Here is a 19,805-nt window from a genome sequence, read left to right on the forward strand (position 1 = left end):
GCCAAGGGGGCCTGACCAGGGGTAGAAGGCTGCAGGGGGTTGATTTACTCTGTCCGGAGGCTGCTGCTAAATCCTGATTCCTGGGCTGCTCACCCATGGAACTGTCTCCGGTATCCCTGGCATGAAGTGCATAGTACTGTGGACAGATGCATGCCATAAAATGGGTGCAGCAGGTGCCTGCTCTCTAGCCACCCCTAGTGACAGCAGCTGTTCATTTGGGTCTTTCTGCTGCACTGTCTTCCTCCTTCAGTGGGCATTCCTGTTATAGGACCTGTGATGCTAGGGGGTCCTGTCCTGCACTGCAGTGCTGTCCTCGAGCGCCTGTGTCTTTCCACTTGTCATGAATCTCGTTTGCAAGGCCAACCACTGGCAACGTTTCCTCTTCAACCAATCTGAGACATTTGAGAGGCCCAGGGTTCCGCCGGAGCGTGTCCAGGCTGCTGAGGTACAATGGCCAGTTGAGACTGTGACAGAAGCAGACAGACAAAATGGAATATTGTTGTCTCAGGAATTCACATATGGGTCACTGCATGAAGACAGGAAAAATCCTTGTGGAAATTCAAGGCCACCGAGGCCTCCAGGAAAAAGCACAGGTGCCCTGGTGGCCACTCCTTACAAACTAATCACAACTCTATAATTCTGGTCTCCTGGCCCCTCTTAAAGCTGCAGGCACCCTGGTCAAGCCTTGTGGCAGGAAGGCAGACAGAGAGCACAACTGAACTTCAGTCTATGGTGACAGGAATGCTTCCCAGATCCCAGAAGCTCCCTGGACACAAGCAGATTAAATAGCAGAGAAAAGAGATCAAAAGGTTAAAAATCACTGTTTCTGTTTAGAAATTGCAGACCATTTGGGGCTTTGAGGGAGAAGGGGGACTGTGGCCTCCTTACATAAGCCCCCTGTGTCATTTGAGGCATTCCACATTTTGGAGGACATAATCTTTGTGGTTCCAGAAGGGCAAAGGGATATTTTTTCTAAGCTACTGGTAACAAGCCAGCTGTGTATGCCACAAAGTCTTCAAACTTATGTGACTGCATAGCCACAAATGGAGCATGCTGGTCAGGTACTGAGGTGCCCCTGCCCAAAATATGCTCTTCCCCAAAATATGTTCCTCTGAAGTTCCTAGTAGAGAAAAAAAGCACAACTATCTGCAGTCTGGATTGGGTCAAAATTCATGAGACAATCAACTAGATGCTGCAGTATCAGCCACACAGATTACTGCGTCTCTCTAGCTTCTAGTATGACCTGTTGTGACTGCATGCAACCACACGCTAATACAGACTCAACAAGAACTCCACCACCACCCCACCTGATGTCCAACTGCTAGGATCAGAGGGGTAGCCGTGTTAGTCTGAATCTGCAAAAGTGGAGAGGAGTCCTGTGGCACCTTATAGACTAACCAAAGTGTTGGAGCATAAGCTTTCGTGGGCAAAGACCCACTTCGTCAGATGCATGTAGTGGAAATTTCCAGAGGCAGGTATAAATATGCAGAGTCAGGCTAGAAATGACGAGGTGGATCCAATCAGGGAGGACGAGGCCCACTTCTAGTAGCTGATCTGAGGGTGTGAATACCAAGAGAGGATTCTGTAAACTACAATACCCACATGAGGAAGTAAGGAGACAGATTAACAGAGCCAGACGTGTACCCAGAAGCCTCCTGCTATGGGACAAGCCCAAGAAAGAAGGCAACAGAACACCACTGGCCATTACCTACAGTCCTCAGCTAAAACCTCTCCAACACATCATTAGTGATCTACAACCCATCCTGGACAATGATCCCTCACTTTCACAGGCCTTGGGAGGCAGGCCAGTCCTCGCCCACAGACAACCCACCAACCTGAAGCATATTCTCACCAGCAACTATACACTGCACCATAACAAATCTAACTCAGGAACCAATCCATGCAACAAACTTCAGTGCCAACTCTGCCCACATATATATACCAGCAACACCATCACAGGACCTAACCAGATCAGTCACACTGTCACTGGTTCATTCTCCTGCACATCTACTAACGTAATATGTGCCATCATGTGCCAACAATGTCCCTCTGCTATATACTGTACATCGGCCAAACTGGACAGTCCCTACATAAAAGAATAAATGGACACAAATCAGATATTAGGAATGACAACATACAAAAACCTGTAGGGGAACACTTCAATCTCCCTGGACACACAATTGCAGATCTAAAAGTAGCCATCCTGCAGCAAAAAAAAGTCAAGACCAGACTTCAAAGAGAAACTGCTGAGCTACAGTTCATCTTCAACTTTGACACAATCAACTCAAGATTAAACAAACACTGTGAATGGCTCGCTAACTACAAAAGTAGCTTCTGCTCTCTTGGAATTCACACCTCCAGACCAGCCACTAGAAGTGGGCCTCATCCTCCCTGATTGGATCCACCTCGTCATCTCCAGCCTGATTGTGGCCTGCATATTTGTACCTGCCTCTGGAAATTTCCACTACGTGCATCTGACGAAGTGGGTCTTTGCTCACAAAAGTTTATGCTCCAGCACTTCGGTTAGTCTATAAGGTGCCACAGGACTCCTCACCGCAACTGCTAGAATGTTTCAGTCATAAGACTCTTTTTTGCTCCCACTCCCCGTCTGACTAGAATGGAGAAAGCTGCACATGCAGGCCATTAGCCCCAGATTGCTCTCTAGCACATGACAGTAGGCTCACTGAATTCCTCCATTTTCACTTCCAGGACCCCAGTTGCCAGCATAATCACAGGCTCTCTCCCCCCAGGGTAAAGAAGTCAGCATTCTGCAGCTCTAGAAAGGGAACTGTCTCTCCTTTAGCAGCGTTATAATTGTGTCTGCACAGTCCAGGAGCCGGTTGCCACTGGAGCTCATTTCTTCAGGATCAAGGTCATTTTCAGTGAACAAGACGACCCTTAAGAAAAGAGTGGTGCTTCCTCTCTCGGACATAGATAAGTTAATATATGCTTAGTAAGACTACTCTCCTCTCCCCAACTTTCTGTAAATGCACCAAACGTGTCCAGGTGCTGATTCTCTTTAATACAGTCCCTGGTACAATATGGCCAGCAGAGTACGTTATCACACCATTTTACATCCTGCACAGTAGCAACTAAGTTAATCGATGATGCAATTGAAGGCCATCGACAGGAATATTATTAACGATTTAATGTCTCGTCAGTTCTATGCAAAAAAGTTCCAGGATTAGTCACGTAATACAATCCCATCATGTAATACATTGTGTGGCAATGTGTGAAATTTTGCTTATCTAAACAAATCTTTCCCATTATTTGATTGAGTAATGAAACCCTGCCTGTTTTAGAAGAGGCAGGGCATGATCCTTTAGGCGCATTGCATGTGACTCCTGTTGACTACAGGGCTGTTTTCTTCTGTGGGACTGGGCCAACCACATGGTAGATGTTGCCAGTTGCTATCTTGAATTACGTCAAAAGGATGCTTTCTGGTGTCTTTGTAGACAGAGCAGCTCCCAGGCTGTTGTACTCTATGTCAAAGCAAGGCCAGAGGCATGCAGAAACTTAGGAAGCCATAACTATCTCCCTGACAGATTTCATTCTTTAATGCACGGAGCAGATTTCCTCCTTAGCAGAGGATCTGTCCCAAAAAAGCTTGGCTACTCCTATGTAAATATGGAGAAACACCACAGACATCAGCAGAGTTACAGAATATAAATGAGAGATGAATGTGAACCAATTTGTTAATGCAAAATATGGCACAGACCTCTGGTGCGAGGGTTAGTCACCTGCAACCGTTTTTCCAATGTCAGAACTGCGCCTTTACATGTCTAGGATTCTGCTGAAGTCATAGAATCATAGAATCCCAAGGCTGGAAGAGGCCCCAGGAGGTCATCGAGTCCAGCCCCCTGCCCAAAGTCAGCTGCTGTTTTGTATAAAGTTTGTAAGTAATCTGAAGGGCCACACCCTGTGCTCTGTTTTTATAGAGACTCTACTTTTGTTCTTTCTTGGTTCTTCTCCAGGTGTGGAAAAAGTCACAGGACTTGTTAAGTGTTTGGCACACTGGCCTATTGTTCAACTGAGTTCTAGTGGCACTGCATGAATAATAATAATCAGGTTGAATCCATAGTTAGAAATAGAGAGAGAGAGCGAAACCACAGCTCTGTAAACGAAAGGTAGGAAAGTTCACTCACTTGTATTAAAACTCGTCCCTTTATAATGTAGGTCAGGATTTGAAAGGCCCACTACCAATTGGAACAAAAATTGGTGTGCTGCCCTTTCTGACCAACTTGTCAAAGCTTTGACAAATGCTGCTGAACTATGCAGACTTGCACAGGCCCCAGAGTAATCAGATGGAGAACAATTGTGGCAGGGGACACAAAGGGACAGCGTTAAAGTGATCTTGTGTGTTGGAACTGCTGGTAGGCAAAACTAATGCTGAACTTTTACTAAGGGTGCACTGTGTTTCAAAACAGGGAATTCACCTAAAACCTTTCCTTGTGTTAGTAGAATGATTAGATCACTCTCTTATTTGAAATTCTACACTGCACAGAATTATTTTTTCAAAGTAATTCCTACAACTTTTTTCTTGAGATTCAGAATAACTGTCCTTATAGTTTAGTTTAAACTTACTTATTATAGGACTATTTCATTTTTGGGGGATGAGAACAGATGAATTATTTATTTCCACTTCCAGAAGTACCAGATCTGTCATCTGGAGGCATCTCTGCTGCAAGTTTGCTTTGTCGGTTAAAAATAAAAACGGAAGCTTTGGGTGTTGTCTTCCACAGTGCAAAAAGAGATCCATCAATATTCTTAACAGAGGAAGTGTGGTATAGTTGTTATAAGATGTGAGTGGCTGACTGACTAGTTCTTGTGTCTATTTACAAGTCTGCCATGAACTTGTCATGAACATGGGGAAGTCTCTTCCTCTGTGTCCTTTTGCTCCTCTGTAGATGAGCCTAAAAACATACATGCTTCCCAGGTGGATCAGCCGTCTTTTCATTAATGTCAGTGCTTGGAAACACTTTTATCAAAGCACCTAGAGAACTGTAAAGTATTCATACTGAAAAAGTATAGCAAACTGCCTGAGAATTGTAAAGCTCTTCATTGGCTTTGTTGATGTGCATGTTGGACTAATTACAAGAGCTACACTCACCCCAAAACTAGATCTCAAGAGCTAATGAATGTTGCAGTGATGCAAAGATTTAAGCCTCTACCAGGGTTCTAAAAGTTTCACAGGGCTCCTAATTATACAAATACAGATTTTTCTTCTCACTTACACCTGTGTCACTCTGTTGTCTCTACTCTATTTGTTGCAAACTGTCCTTACTGTTTAAAATCCTGGTACTCAGGCCATCACTCCTGACTTTCAGCAATGTAAATGAGAAGAGAATCAGCCCCTACCACCCATCTTTACTCATTTGTTTGATATTGTATTGTATTGTATTTTTTATTTCTTCAGCATAAAAGCCGTTTTCAAATAGACCAGGCAGCACCCATTTTCTTCAGAGCTTGCTATATTAAACCTCTAATTCTAGTTTATTTTTTGCATGGCGGTAGAGCCTGATGTCATGACCCGTGTTTCAAAGTGCTGGCAATCTAGTTGGCATCTGCAGTCTCCCTGAAAAACGTGGAGAAATATAACCACAATAAAATAAATGTACCTTCATCCCACTTCTGCTCTCAGTTGGTCACTTAACTTCTCTCGATGAAGAATCTTTTTAGTTGCTTCCGCATTCTAGGCTACATGCTTTATAGTCTTTGAACCCAGCAGGGGCTGAAATGCACTATATAGCCAAGCAGTTACTATAGGAGACTGAAAGATGCTTTGCTAAGTGCCTTTTGCTAATGAGCTCCTGCGGCGTTAATGCAAGGAACAGAAGCTCTCCTGAAATGTTGACCTATAGTTGCCAAGCTCCAATCTTAAATCATTGAATTAAGTACATAGTGCGGAACAAATTAATAAAATAAAAACCCTCAGGGCGGGGAGAGAGTAACTGCAGAATCAGTCAGTTCTTCGAGCACATGTAGTGATGGGAATTTGGGATCCTTTTTGCTGCATACCTTCTATGTCCTTTGGAGAACAGATGGGTTTGCTGTCCCCAGATTATAAGAGCAAGCGTCTGGGTATGCACTAGAGATTGTGGAACAAAAAAGCCTCATATGCCTTTTTTTTTGGCCTTCAAGATCGGCATCTTGCATAACTATTGCTGAACTGGAAAATTCACAATACAAGTTATAAATGGAATCAGCTCACTTGCTTTCCCTCATTTCTGCGTGCATTGGTGACTATGCTGTGAAGCAACATTCCTCCTCTGGTTGCCTTCTTGCATCTTTGAAGCACAGCTGACTTTAGCCCTTAGAGGGAGCCACAGCCTTGACTATTGCTGTTGGAAGTAAAAATCGGGTTGAACAACCAGTCTATCCATAATTAAAGGGGGGGGAGGGGAAATGTTCAGGGCTGTCTCTTTCCATTTTTCTAATTGACAGTGATGTCTGTGCACATCAGACACAGCGATGGTTTGTTTTGGTGAGTGCTCTAATCCGTTTGCTTCTCCCGATGACACTTTTTTTGTGAAGAAGGCCTTGAACAAAATGTGAATTTTTTATCTTTTTTTTTTTCTTCAATAGTATCACCTTCTCCCGCCCACTATCCTTCCCTCAATCATTTTATTCTCTATTCCACTGGTCTTGCTCTGATGTTGACAAGCAGGACTTGCTGGCTCATAAATGCCATACAGACAATTACCTGCCTCCTCCCCCCCAAAAAAACCCCACCTGTCCCCCCGGGGATGAGGCTGCCAAGTTTGCTGCAAGAAAAATATCTGGGAGTACAGTACCTGCTTTTGTTGGCTTGGTTATTCTTTTTCTGCCCCCCTCTTTCACCGGGAAGCATGATTTGTCATCTTGATTTACTGTCTGTGATTGTAACTAAACACTCATGTAAACTGCATGGCCGAGGGAGGTTTATGAGGGTATGTCATAACCACTTACTGGCAATCATGTTCTGCTTCATCAGCACGTGTCTTGTGCAAAGGCTAGTTCTCTCTGGGATGGGTCTGTGCCATGGTCACAAGTCCTCCGTTCAGCCACGTAGAGAGAAGTAGCCTGACACGTTCCCTGCTGCCATGCCGAGGGACAACTTTAGGGATAAAAGGGGACCTCAGTCTCCAGCCAGCCCCAGTTGTGGGGCTGCCAAGTAGAAGGCTAGTGGTGGTGGCTGTTTCTGGGAGGCAAACAGTTGTCTGCAAAGCAGTGGTGCATAGGCCGTGAAATAGCAATCTGGTGGAAATGACTTTCAGCCATGACTCTGGCTGGATTTGAAAGGGGAAACTATGAGTGTGTTCACACTGCAATAAAACACCGTCTCAGCACCGCTGACTTGGGCTCTAGGGCTACAAAACCGCAGTGTAGATGTTCTACCTCAATTTGGAGCTTGGGGTCTGGGATCCTTCACTCCGTCGGTGGCCCGGGTGGGTGGGGGAAGGGGAGAGCAAAGAGGGTAATTGCCCTGAGGGCCTGGTGATTCAAAGGGGCCCAGAAAGGGCCTTCAGGTCCATCTGCTTCCCTGGCCCAAGCCTCAGGTCCTTTCCATTGCTGCTGGAGTGCCGAGTGGTGCATTCCTAGCAGGACTATGGGCTGGGGTGGGGGTGGGCTGTGCTCTGGGTCAGCTGTCCTCAGCCCCGCCCTTTCCACCCTCGGCACTACCCCTTCTGGGAGTGCAGAGCTGCCACCCCAACCCCACATTACCCGGGGTCTTCACGCTCCTGGGTCTGAGAAACTGGGCTCCAGCCTGAGCCTAAATGTCATTGCTGAACATCCCTTCTTCCTTTCCTAAGCTTGGCTTTGTGGGTGAGCTCTTCTTTGCAAAGGAAAGAGAGCAATGTTTGCCCCTGGCCCCCTGTTTGTTTCTTGGGAATTCTTCTCCTGCTCAATAGATGTCCTACTCCAGGACAGAGAAGTGCCTGGAATCCAGTACTGGCAAACACAAGCATTAAAATAATATAAAATCAGGCCCTGAAAATCATAGTAAAAAATTATAATTTTGACTTTATTTGCCTTCTGGCTTTCGATCTTTTGTGAGTCATGTTGTCAAACTTTTCTCCACAACCGTTAGGATTAGAAACTTGTTTTTCTTTTCTAAAAGGAAAGTGTAGATTCTGTTGTAGTTGCATGGGGCCAGAGTCTAGGGCACTAAGAAAACCAAAACATCCGCTAGCATGAGACTCATGATGATAATGAAATTGTGAGAATTGGCAAATCCATCTTGGGGAGGCTGATATCTTGTCAGAGGTTTGTCTCCGGCAGCATGGGGAGCACTTTATGTACTGCCTGCAGAATCACTTTGACAGCCTCACTAAAAGATGTGCAATACTTCTGTCACCTTGTCAAGGTCATGCCCTCAGTGAGCTCAGCCATGCTGTATTTGCTTGGTTCTCCTATCCCAGCTTAACCAAGGAAACTCTCCTAATGCCGCTGCTGGGGAAAGCGGCTACACAGATTAGGTCTAGTTAGGAACACATCTCAGCCATGTGAGGAAATCAGTTACTTCTCCTCATTCATTTTGACTGAAAGCGTATTGGGGGTTAGACAAGTGTCATTAGTTTCTCTGAATTTGACTGCTACCTGGGGTAGCGAGGACAGGGGTAGCTTGCATGACCTTGCATACAGAGGTGGAAGGAAAACGTTCCCACAGTCCAGCTATGAAAGCTTATGACTAGGTGTCAGAACTGACTATCAGACTGCAATCAATCTCCTAGTCCTGGCTGAAAGCTTAGCAAAGGGGCAACTGGTTCATTCCTCAGGAAGCAGAAAGGGCCAAATTCTTATTCAAAACAAGTGAGAGTCTGAAAGGGGCTGTGGCAGCCATAACAAAACCATGACCCACTGGAGCCCTGGTAAGAGAGTAAATTCCGCTGACTGGCCTGAGTTACGTCTTAACACGCAATGTTATTCCTGCCACATGAGCGCTCACTAGCCAGTGGCTGCTGCTTCATCACCCATTCCTTATTGCCACTAGTTTCTTGTGGGGTAGGGGAGCTGCTGCCTTTCATTCCTAATAATGCAGGACTCACTCCTGAAGGATGCTGAGTGCTTCCTGGAAGGAGGCTGGGTGTAGTCAGCTCCTAGGGAAGCCAGTAGGGCTTAGAGTACTGAGCTGCTCTGGTTTGACCCTTGAGCATGGTAGCTCAGTGGTAGCAGTCCAGGATACAAATCTAACAGGCAGTAGGAGAAAACTGTTATTCCAGAGATGGGGGATGAGCCTCTTGAGGGGGGTGTGTGTAAACAGGCACTCCCAGTAATTGGGGACTATCGCCAGATGTGGCGTAGTGGGGGTGCTGTTTCCTCTGTAACCTGGGATCCCCCTGCGTTGTGATTCCCACTGACTCACCAATATGTGTATTAACCCAGACACCTAAGCTCAGCCTGAGAAGATAACAGGGATTCCCAGGGGGAGAGACAAAGGGAGAGAGGCGGAGACCAACAGGAGGCTTGGGGGGAAGGGTCAGTGGCTGGCTGGGGAACATGAAGGAGGCAGCCTAAACTGAGGGCTGAAGGTCTAGGGGGGTGATGGCCCCCCCCCAAACCAAGAGTTCTGAGGCATACTGGCCCAGGCTCCTGTAGCCACATCACATCTATGCTGTGCTGTAGCCTGGAGGAGCAATAAACCCTCTCTGTTCTCTGGCTGGCGGGGCTGCAGGATCTGGGGGAACCCTGATGCGGCATCACACCAGGTACTTCCCCTCTGTGTCTCCCAGAAAATGGAAGCACCATGGGGTTTGGGTAGAGAGAACAGGACTCTCAATGCAGCCCAGTTATTTTGTGTGGGTGTGTGTGTGGGTGGGTGTGGACCGAGTGCTGAGGTTCAGGGACTAGGGTCAGGTCTGCCAAGTATAAGGTCTCTTGCCTGACATGCATTCCTGCAGTTTGGCCTAAATGTCTTATTCAGCTGCAAACATGCAACTACAGGAGAAAGCGTAGTTTTAGACCCTCACTTGAATTAGTCAGGCTGTGTTTCTGCTTCCCTAGTATGTCTCAACCGGAATAGAAAGGGGTGTGGAAAGTAATGTGCTCTCCATGACCAGAGGGGGTGCTGAACACAGTCAAATCTTCATGGCCATTCACTGGATAGCCTTTGTGCATTCAACACTGTTTTCAAATTGAGGCCTCTGAAACATGCAAAAGTGATGGAAAATTGTGCAAAACGTGAGTTTATTTGCATGTTGCTACAAATGCAGAAATGGCAGTGTTTGGGGTTTTGCTCAAAAAGGCCCCTTTTCTACTGAAAATGAACCAGCTCCCTAAAGAAAATGAACCCACTCAAGTGAAAATTGGCTTTGGAATTCGATTGGATTTTTTTAAACATAATGAAACTGCTGTTGGACCTATTACTAAATACTAGTGTATTATTGAGAAGAGGGAAATACCATTACATAGTAAAAAGTCACAATTTGCTTGAGCAGTAAACATATCTCTCCAGTCAAAGTGGACAAATGAATTAACACAAGAGGGTTACATAGTCCACGTGAACTGTGGAGAACTGCCTCTTGTCTAGTTAATATTAATTTGCTACTTATAATGTGATAAGAATCTCATGGTTTCAGTTGCATCTGCTTTTCCCTTTTTAATCAGTGTGCTGAATCGCCATGTCCGTTGGCTGTAAACGTGAGCGATGATGACGAGGGGGCTGGCACTCTTTACTAAGAGGGTCAGGAAGATTAGACTAGGAAATATAGTGCAAACTAGTCTTCTCGCTTATCAGAGATCAGGTCCCTATGGGAGCTGGAGTGACATAGATAGTGCCGGTGTAACTGTAACTTTTGGGTTCAGAGCGATGTCATGGCTAAAACACGACACCACAGGGAGTGCGCTGCGGCAGTAGGGGAACCTATTCAGTAGAAATAGTGCCGGAGCCTGTGCCTCCCTTTGCACTGAGGTTTCTTTGCTTATTCAAGAAGCAATTATTGCAAGCCCATTCTGGAACCTGCTGCTTTAACCTACTTTCAGTTAAGTTCATGCAGGTGGCCTCTCATTGTTCTCCTGGCCTTTTCATCCCCCTAGCCCCCATTCCTCACTCATCACCTGTTGTTGTCTTCAGTGCATGAGATGCCCAGGGAATTCTGTCACCAGCAAGGGAAGGGGAGCAGAGCATGCACGTGAGAAGAGGGACAGAAGAAGAATCCAACTCTCCCCAGGGCAGGTAGCTGTGAGAGTGTTCTCTGGATTTGGCTGCTTTGTGGAGTGCTGCAGACGCGGCTTTTTTGCCCCAGTGACGAGGCCTGTCGTGAGTGCCGTGCAAGGGGGTTGTGAGTCGCCATGCTGCAACAAATTTTGCGTGATATGTACATTGACCCTGAGCTCCTAGCGGAATTGAATGAAGAGCAGAAGCACATCCTCTTCTACAAAATGAGGGAAGAGCAGGTGAGGCGTTGGAGGGAAAGGGAAGAAAAGGAACCGAAGGAGGAAGCGGTGCTTAAAAGGACAGCGAGACTCAAGCCAAGTAAGCTTTTGTGGATGTGGGTGGAGAGGAGCCTATGTGCTATTGAGGAGCGGGATAGGCTGTGAGGCTTTCTGTAAATGGAAGAGGCCACTTGGGGTAGTGTTGCGAAGGGGCTATATCAGTAGAAAGGGCAGAAATTTGGCTCCAATGCTCTGCCCCCTGCTCACTGGCCAGTGTACCACAAGATGGGCAGTCCTATTGCTGCTATAGACCAGCAGTAATTTATTAAATCCAAAAGGCAGAACCAAGGGAGGAAATTTCTATTCAGATGCTTCCCTGAAGTACAATGCCTTCCAGTGCTATTTCTATAGCAAGACAGTTTGAGCACTGCCGAGGGGGGTACCTATGGTCATAACCTAGCCTTCTATCTGCCTGCCCTAAATTTTCAAAAGTGACTAATGATAACTGTGTGCATGGTTTCCAGACTCTGAGGGGTGTTGAGAGAATAAATATATGTAACCTTAAATGGAAAATGATATAGGATTGGAGAATTCTGGACTTCATGCTTGTGTGTGGAGACAAAGGATTCAGCATTGTCATTTTTGTGTAAAAGTGTTGTTGTGGGTTCCATGGGACTTTTTTTTCAATGCGTGTGAGCTGTGATCATTTCCTGAGCTCAGTCTTTTCCTCCACAACCCATCAGCCCTTTGCCAGTGTGGAAGATTTATCCAGCATCGCAGGGATTCAGAAAATATGTGAAGGCTCACAATTAGCTGGACAAACCTGAAGCCAGAATAAATATTTTCTTGAGTCACTAATTAGCTGTCTCTGTGCTTTGCTACTGCAGAATTCCAAGATAAGCAATGTGCTGCTTACGTTAAGACACAACAGGGCTACAAGTTCTGATTCTGGATACTAGATACAGGTTTCAGGGCCTAAGTGAGTGGGTTTGTACTTTAAGTAGCTTCCAGCCTGTTCTTCCATGGCACTATGGATGTTTTACACCTTTCAGGCTGGATCATGACTGTGTGCTTTACTCATAACTGATCCTGAAGATCTATTGGAATTATTGTAGAATCAGGCCCTGTGTAAAAGGACTGGATATTGACATACAGAGAATGGGGAATGCAGATTCACTAATATCCTGTGGGCTAAAATTGTTTCTACACTGTCTTCACTGTGAGTTCTTCTGGCAGAAAATATGCTAATGAGAGGCTCATTAGCATAAGTTGTGACATCATTAGCATATTTTCTGTTGTTTCTTTTTGCACAAGGGATTTTTGTCCAGGTCCTCATTTTACTTAATTACCTACTTCCCTCCTGACTGAGTTCTTAAACACACCGTGTAACGGATCTTCTCCTACAAAAGATGGCTGCTAGTCTGCTTCTTCCATACAGACACAAAGCTGATTACTTTGATTCATAGTGGAGGAAAAAATAGAAATGTAGCTCAGACCCACAGACCAAGACAATCTGCATTACAATCATTCTATGAGGAAGACAGATGCAGCAAAATCTAATGGCAAAAATATTTGACAGTTTGTCACTCTGACATCTTCATTTCCGTATTTAAATTATAATTTTTTGATTTACAAAGAATTTTGGGAAAAATGGCTCCTATGTTGCTTTTCTCCCTATAGATCGTGTCCGTGCATGGATGTGCACATGCACTCATACAGTAAAGCTACACAATGGCTCTGCTCCATTTTACACTCTTTCTCCCGTAAGATATCCTGATGGCTTTCCAGAAAATGTTCTTTCACTTTTAGTCAACACTTATTCTGCTGGGCAACCAGTTTTGCTGGTTCCTTGAGTATTGTAATAAAGGTCTAGCACATGAGAGAGCTGATAAGAGTTTGGACAGGAATTTCAAAAAGAAATAAGGGGAATGGGACTGAATGGTAGATAAGTGCCAAACTCCCTTAACTTCCTTTGCAAATGTTTGTTTGCTTGCCTCAAGCAGCTGACAAAGGTAAGGATACTAAATGTTGTAGTACTTTCATATGCTAGTCCATCTGTTAACTGTTCAGACTCACATGAGCTGGGTTTACTAGGCAGCAGTACAACCTAGTGTGTAGGGCTCTGAAGTCTTGGGTTCTATTGCTACCTCTGCTACTTGCTGACCTTGGGCAGGACACTTTCACTGAGCCTCACTTTTCCCATCTGTAAGAGGGGATGATGATACAGAGGTGCCTGGAGATCTTTGGATAAAAAGTGCTAAGTATTATTATTATGCAGATCTGTAATAAGTCCCTGGTCTCTCCTAGAAGCTGTCTCCTTGCAAGGAAAATGTTTCACAGTTCAACCAGAAATGATGGGCGTGATGCAGGGATTACTGGGTAGAATTCTATAGTTCGTGTTGTGCAGAAGCTCAGACTAGATGATCTAGTCCTTTCTGGCCTTAAAATGTGTGAGTGTTAGGATCTTTGCCAATGCGCATTCTGGAATGTATTGAAATCTTTGGAGCACATTGTGTAGCAATTTGAAATTCTCTTCATTCTCCCAGTAGAATGCAAAAATTGGTTTTCAGTGCATGGGACATGCTCCATATAGGGGATTCCTCCTTCTTTGATCACCTTCCTGTGAAATTTGGAAGTGTCACAACCTCCTCCTTCAGGTCCCTTTCAGACTGAACATTTTGGGTGTGATGTCTTCATCTGCTTCCTTTGCCAAATGTCTGATTCTCTATCCCATATATATATCCCTGATATAAAGCCATTGTAACAGAGTTGAGAATCATAGCTTTCCTCTGTTGCAGTATAGTTAGTTTGACACCTAGAAGAGCTGTAAGAAATGGGTCTTGAATCTCTGGCCTTTTGGCCTTGCATGAGTCAGGATTACAAAGGTTTACACTGTACACACATTAAAAGCATGTAGGACAAAATTAGAAAGGTCAAAGCACAAAATAAGATTAAACTATCTAGGGACCTAAAGGGGAACAAGGAATCATTCGAAAAAAAGAGAAAGACCAACAACGAGGTTCATTCATAGCTCAGCGAGGAGTTATGAATGACAAACAACAGAAAATGCAGAAATGGATGAAGTGTTTTTATTTTTTATTTCACTTTTTCACCAACAAGGTTAGCAATGATTGAAGGACTAACATAGTGAACATCAGCGCAAATGAGGTAGGATCTGAGGTGAAAATAGGGAAAGAACAAATTAATTCTTACTTAGAAAAGTTACATGTCTTCAAGTTGGCAGAGCCTGACCTAAATACATCCTAGAATATTTAAGGAACTGGCAGAAGAGATCTCAGCCATTAGTGATTATCTCTGAGATCTGGTAGGAGACCAGCGAGATCATAGAGAACTGAAAAAGAAGCAAATATAATACTTGCCTATAAAAGGAGTAATAGGGACAACACAGGCAATGATACGCTAGTCAGATTAACTTGGGTACCTGGAAAGATAAAGGAGCATATAAATCAGACAATCTATTTGTAAACAGCTAGAAGATAACAAGATGTTAAACAAGTCAACATAGATTTGTCAAGAACAAATCATGTCAAACTAGCCTAACATCCTTCTTTGACAAGGTAACAAGTCTGGTGCTTGGGGGAAGAGAGCCCTTGTGATGCATCTTGACTTTAGTGAAGCTTTTGATACTCCTTTCAGGTGGCTCTCTCATAAACTAGGGAAATGAAGCCTACATAAACTTACTCTAAAGAGAGTTGTGCCCACGAAAGCTCATGATACCATCTACATTTTTGTTAGTCTTTAAGGGGCTACAGGACTGTTTGTTATTTAAGTTTACTCTAAAGTAAGTGCACACCACCTAAGCTAGGAGGGCATATTGAATAGGGTCCTCCAGGAATCTGTCCTGGATCCGATTCTGTTCATATCTTCATAAATGATTTTAGCACAGAAAGTACTTTTATAAAGTTTGTGGATGATACCAACATGTGAGGGGTGGTAAGTGCTTTGGAGGACAAAATTAGGATTCAAACTGATCTTGAAAACTGGCGATATGGTCTGAAATAAATTCCTCAGGAGGTTGTGGCATCTCGCTAGTTCAAGGTTTTTAAGACAAGTTAGACAAACACTTTCAGGGATGGTCTAGATATTTCAGTCTCTCTCCGACTTATGAACCAGTTACGGACCAAGCAATTGGTCGTAACTCGGTTTGTTCATAAGTCGGACCCCATTGAGTTACACGCGACCGCGCTGTTCGTAAGCGCGGGATCGCGTTCATAACTTGGGGTCTGCCACTTATGACCGTTTCATTTGTAGCTGCGAACAGTCGTAAGTCGACCGTTTGCAACTCGGAGACTGGCTGTACTTAATCCCACTTCAGTGTGGGGAACTAGACTAGCTGACTTATTGATATCCCTTTCAGTCCTACATTTCTATGCTTTCTGTAAGTAACTTTAGCTATAAGATTTATACATAAACTATTGTATCTTATTCTGGCATTCCGCCCCGCCTCCACCCCGGAATTAGGATTGCTACTTAGAAACTCAGGTTTCATCTACACTGCAGGTTTTTTGCACAAGAAGCCTTTTGTGGAAGAGATCTTCCGCAAAAGCTTCTTGCACAAAAGTGCGTCCAGACATCAAAGCGCATTGCAAAAGTGATGTGCTTTGTGCAAGAGAGCATCCACACTGCATGGACACTCTTGTGCAGGAAAGCTCTGATGGCCATTCACAGAATGGCCATCAAAGCACCTATGCTTTTGCCGCTTGGGGTTTCTTGCACAAAACCTCTTCTGGAGCATCCACACCTGCCTTTTTGCACAAGAGCTGTAGCGCAAAAAGGAGTTATGCTTCGTGGGGAGAGGAATAACTCTACCGGCAAAAGCCCTCTGTTCTGCCACTTTACTTGCACAAAAACATGCTTGAGGTGTAGAAACTCTGGTGGTTTTTGTGCAAAAACCTTGTAGTGTAGATGTAGCCTCAGTTTCTTGATTGCAATCTAATAGTATTGGAGAGGAAGGAAAGATGAGATAAATAAACTAACCTTAGCTAGCAACCTTACCTCTTTGGGTGGGAATGTGATAAGAGATTGTAGGGTACACAAGCTAAGGCCTAGTAGCCAGTGCTTGGATGATAAGCCCATGTAACAAGCAGTGTTCTAGGAGGTGTGTTGGGGGGCTTGAATCTTTCTAAACTAAGCCAGCCAGACACTTGGGAAAGAATTCACTGTTGTAACTCAGAGCCCTCTCTGTGGAGTCATTGGAGATATTTGCTAATAGTGACTGCAGGCTGAATACAATGGCTCACCTCACAATACCAGCCCTTCCATAAATGTATCAAGCTGAGTCTTAGAACAAGATTGGTCTTTTTCTGCTACTGCTCCTCTTGGAAGGCTGTTCCAGAGCTTCACTCCCCTGATGGTTAGAAATCTTCATGTAATTTCAAGTCTAAGCTTATTGAGGGCCACTTTATATCCAAGTGTTGGCACAAGAATATATCCTCTGATGTATTTATAGAGAGTGATCACATCTCTCCTCAGCCTACGTTTGGCTAAGGAGCTTGGCCTAAAGTCTCCTCTTGATAGGTCAGTTCTCTATTCCTCTGATTATTCCAGAAACCCTTCTTTGAACCTGTTCCAGTTTGAATTAATCTTTCTTAGCCATAGATCAGAATTGCACACAATATTCCTAATAAGACCTTGCCAGTGCTTTGTATAATGATAACAATAACATTTTGCAATCTGCACTGGAAATACCTCTCCTGATCCATCCTTGGATTGCATTAGCTTTTTTTCATGGCTGCATCACTTTGACTAATATACCCGTGTCTTTCTCCTCCTCCTCTGTTGCTTCCAGCGAATGGTTTTGTGCCTTACATTATTAAATTTCTTCTGCTTTCTGTTGCTCCAGTTTTCAAGGTTGTCCATATCTTCTTGTATGATGCCAAATCACCAACTAAGTAAACTAGGTTTTATGCAGCTCAGTCAAAGCATGAAAGAAACTATGTCCACTTCTGGGAACTGAATTATAAAAGAATAACACATTCATACATCAAGGAATAGGGAATGATTTAGTTCTTAAGAACAGCACAAGTTTAAGCAAAATGGCTGAAAGTTATATATTTTGCACAACAAAATATATTTAATTTCTTAGATAATCAAAGTGACTGCTCTTTTCTTTCTTTTAAATTTTAGTATGGCGGTGAATGTAGTTTGGACCATCTGATATCCACTTGGTACAATGGACAAAGTCAACCATGTGTTTCCTTAAATCAGGGTGGGCAATAAGTGACCCGTGGGCTGGGCTGCAGGTGCTTTATCTGTGTGTTCACAGATATGGCCTCTTGCAGATCCCATTGGTCACAGATTGCTGTTCCAGCTGGTGGGAGCTATGGGAAGCAATCTCCCAGTCTGCACCCCTTCCTGCAGCATCCAATGGCCGGGAAGAGTGATCCACAGCCAATGGGTGCTGCAAGCAGCCATACCTGCAAAAAGTGTCAATGGCCTGTCATGGGCTAACCCTGATGAACCATTTCTGGCTTATTGCCCATCCCTGCCTTGAATGAATAAAAGGGGATTACAATGCTCAGCCTGCCAAGCAAACTGATGGACTGGATTAATATTTGTACGTGCTTTCTAATGAATGTTTTCTGTACGGCAGGAGGAATTCATATTAGTCATCTCTCTCATAGCTGTAACATGACCACTCTGGTGGCTTCCCTATTAGCCATCTTTGCCCAAGGAAGTCTGAAGACTGCAATAGTTACAGTTCAGGACTGCGATGTTCTAACGGGGTAACTGAAACTTTCACTGTGTTAGTCACATCTGTGCCTGACTTTGGCCAACAGTGACAGTCCTTTCCTTTCAGCGGGTGCTACATTCATGAGCTAGTTCATAATAATTTCAAATAAAAATACATATGGTATAAAATTAGTTGGGTGTATGGTGGAGGTTACAGACTTCTAATGAGAGGGCTCCTAATAATAATGTAGCCAATTTCTGAGAAGTTTATGTTCTAGAGCCAATTTACTTACCAACTTCTCCTTGAGGGGTTCTTGCAGGGACATATTTCCCTCCATGGAAGTTTACAGAATTTGCTGTGCCAGGTTGTCTGTTTGTTGAGTGCTAATAGCACTAAAAGAAGTCACCTTGAAGCGTCAAGGTCCCTTTGGGATTTGCTTGGGTTGACTGACAGCTGTGCCATTTGCAAAGAAACATATTTATTTGATTAGGCAGCAGTCCTGTAACCATCTCAGCTGAATTGGGACTAAGCAAAGGACCCTGCCACTTTCAATGTAGACTTCTCTGAAGTATCCAGGGCCAAGGTTGCATGGACCTGCTGGAATGTTAGCAATGAGATTTCTAAAACTCTTGATAATTGAGAAGCTGAAGGACAGGCTTGTGGGAGAGGAGAGAATGCTGCTTTGCGGCTACTTTATTTTGACATAAATTTGTTGTAAGCTTCAATGCATGAGGCTAAGTCAAGAACTTTCTAACAGCTGCACTGCTATTCTCCTATCCTTAACAAGCATAGCTAGGAATAGATCGGCTGAGCTTATTACTGTAGACCTGGAAAATAACTCCCTTATCTAAAGACTATTAATGTTAGAAAGTCACTGGATGAAGGCATGTCATGGTAAACAAAAATTCCTACTTTTTCAAGCTGGTAGCTGGAGGATACAACATCATAACATATGGGTGGTGGGTGGGAGAGGAGAAGTGAGAGTGTCAGCAATACAGTGTACCCTCTTTTATTTCCCCAGGATTGCTATAGAAAAATACCTTGGACACTAAAAATACCTGTGTGTCTAGACTACAGGGTTTTATTGACCAAAAAGTGGCCTTTTGTCGATAAAACTAGACCTGCGTCTACACTACCACCGAGTTCTGTCGACATAATGTCAACAGAACTCAGCAGTTTTGTCAACGGCGATAAACCTCATTCTACAAGGAATAATGCCTTTTGTTGATAGAGTTCTGTCGACAGAAGGTGTTATTGCATCTACACTGTCATGTCAACAAAGCAGCTTGCTTTGTCGACAGAACTGTCTGTAGTCTAGACGCTCTTTGTCGATAGAAGCTTTGTCGACAGGATCTGTCGACAAAGCCTCAGTCGACAAAAACCTGTAGTCTAGACATACTCTAAGGTTTTATGCATTGAACTCTCATTTGTATATTTGCACCTAACTTTCATTGACTTCTGTGGGAGACTGGTGCCTAAATATCTTTGAAACTCTGAGCTGAAGAACCTGATTTTCATTTGTCTGAAGGCTGATTTGTATAAACTATTAAAGATGCTTTGAAAGAGTCATAAATGTAATTATACAACATCTGATCTGCCAGTAAGGCTGAAAATCAGACTTGAGTCCCTTTAAAGCTTTCAGAACCAAAATCAGCAAAGAACTATTACCATTTCCAAATCAGATGCAGAAGAAATGTCACCAGAGTTCTCAAGAGGAACCAGATCCAACACACATTGAAGCCAAAGGAAACCTTGC

The 19,805-nt window shown here is 44.0% G+C and overlaps 1 protein-coding gene across 1 annotated transcript in view; it reads left to right on the forward strand.

Annotated features, from left to right (window-relative positions):
- The first annotated feature begins 11,073 nt into the window (after positions 1-11,073).
- Positions 11,074-19,805, forward strand: part of SH2D4B (SH2 domain containing 4B) — a 112,913-nt gene continuing 104,181 nt past the window's right edge. Inside the window, exon 1 of the mRNA XM_089780062.1 lies at positions 11,074-11,455. Within this exon, the coding sequence (XP_089636188.1) occupies positions 11,272-11,455 (184 nt within the window). The 5' untranslated portion in view covers positions 11,074-11,271. The remainder of the gene's footprint in view (positions 11,456-19,805) is intronic.

Source organism: Pelodiscus sinensis, chromosome 8 (assembly GCF_052426305.1).
Source record: "Pelodiscus sinensis isolate ZL-2025 chromosome 8, ASM5242630v1, whole genome shotgun sequence".
Classification (NCBI taxonomy): domain Eukaryota; kingdom Metazoa; phylum Chordata; order Testudines; family Trionychidae; genus Pelodiscus; species Pelodiscus sinensis.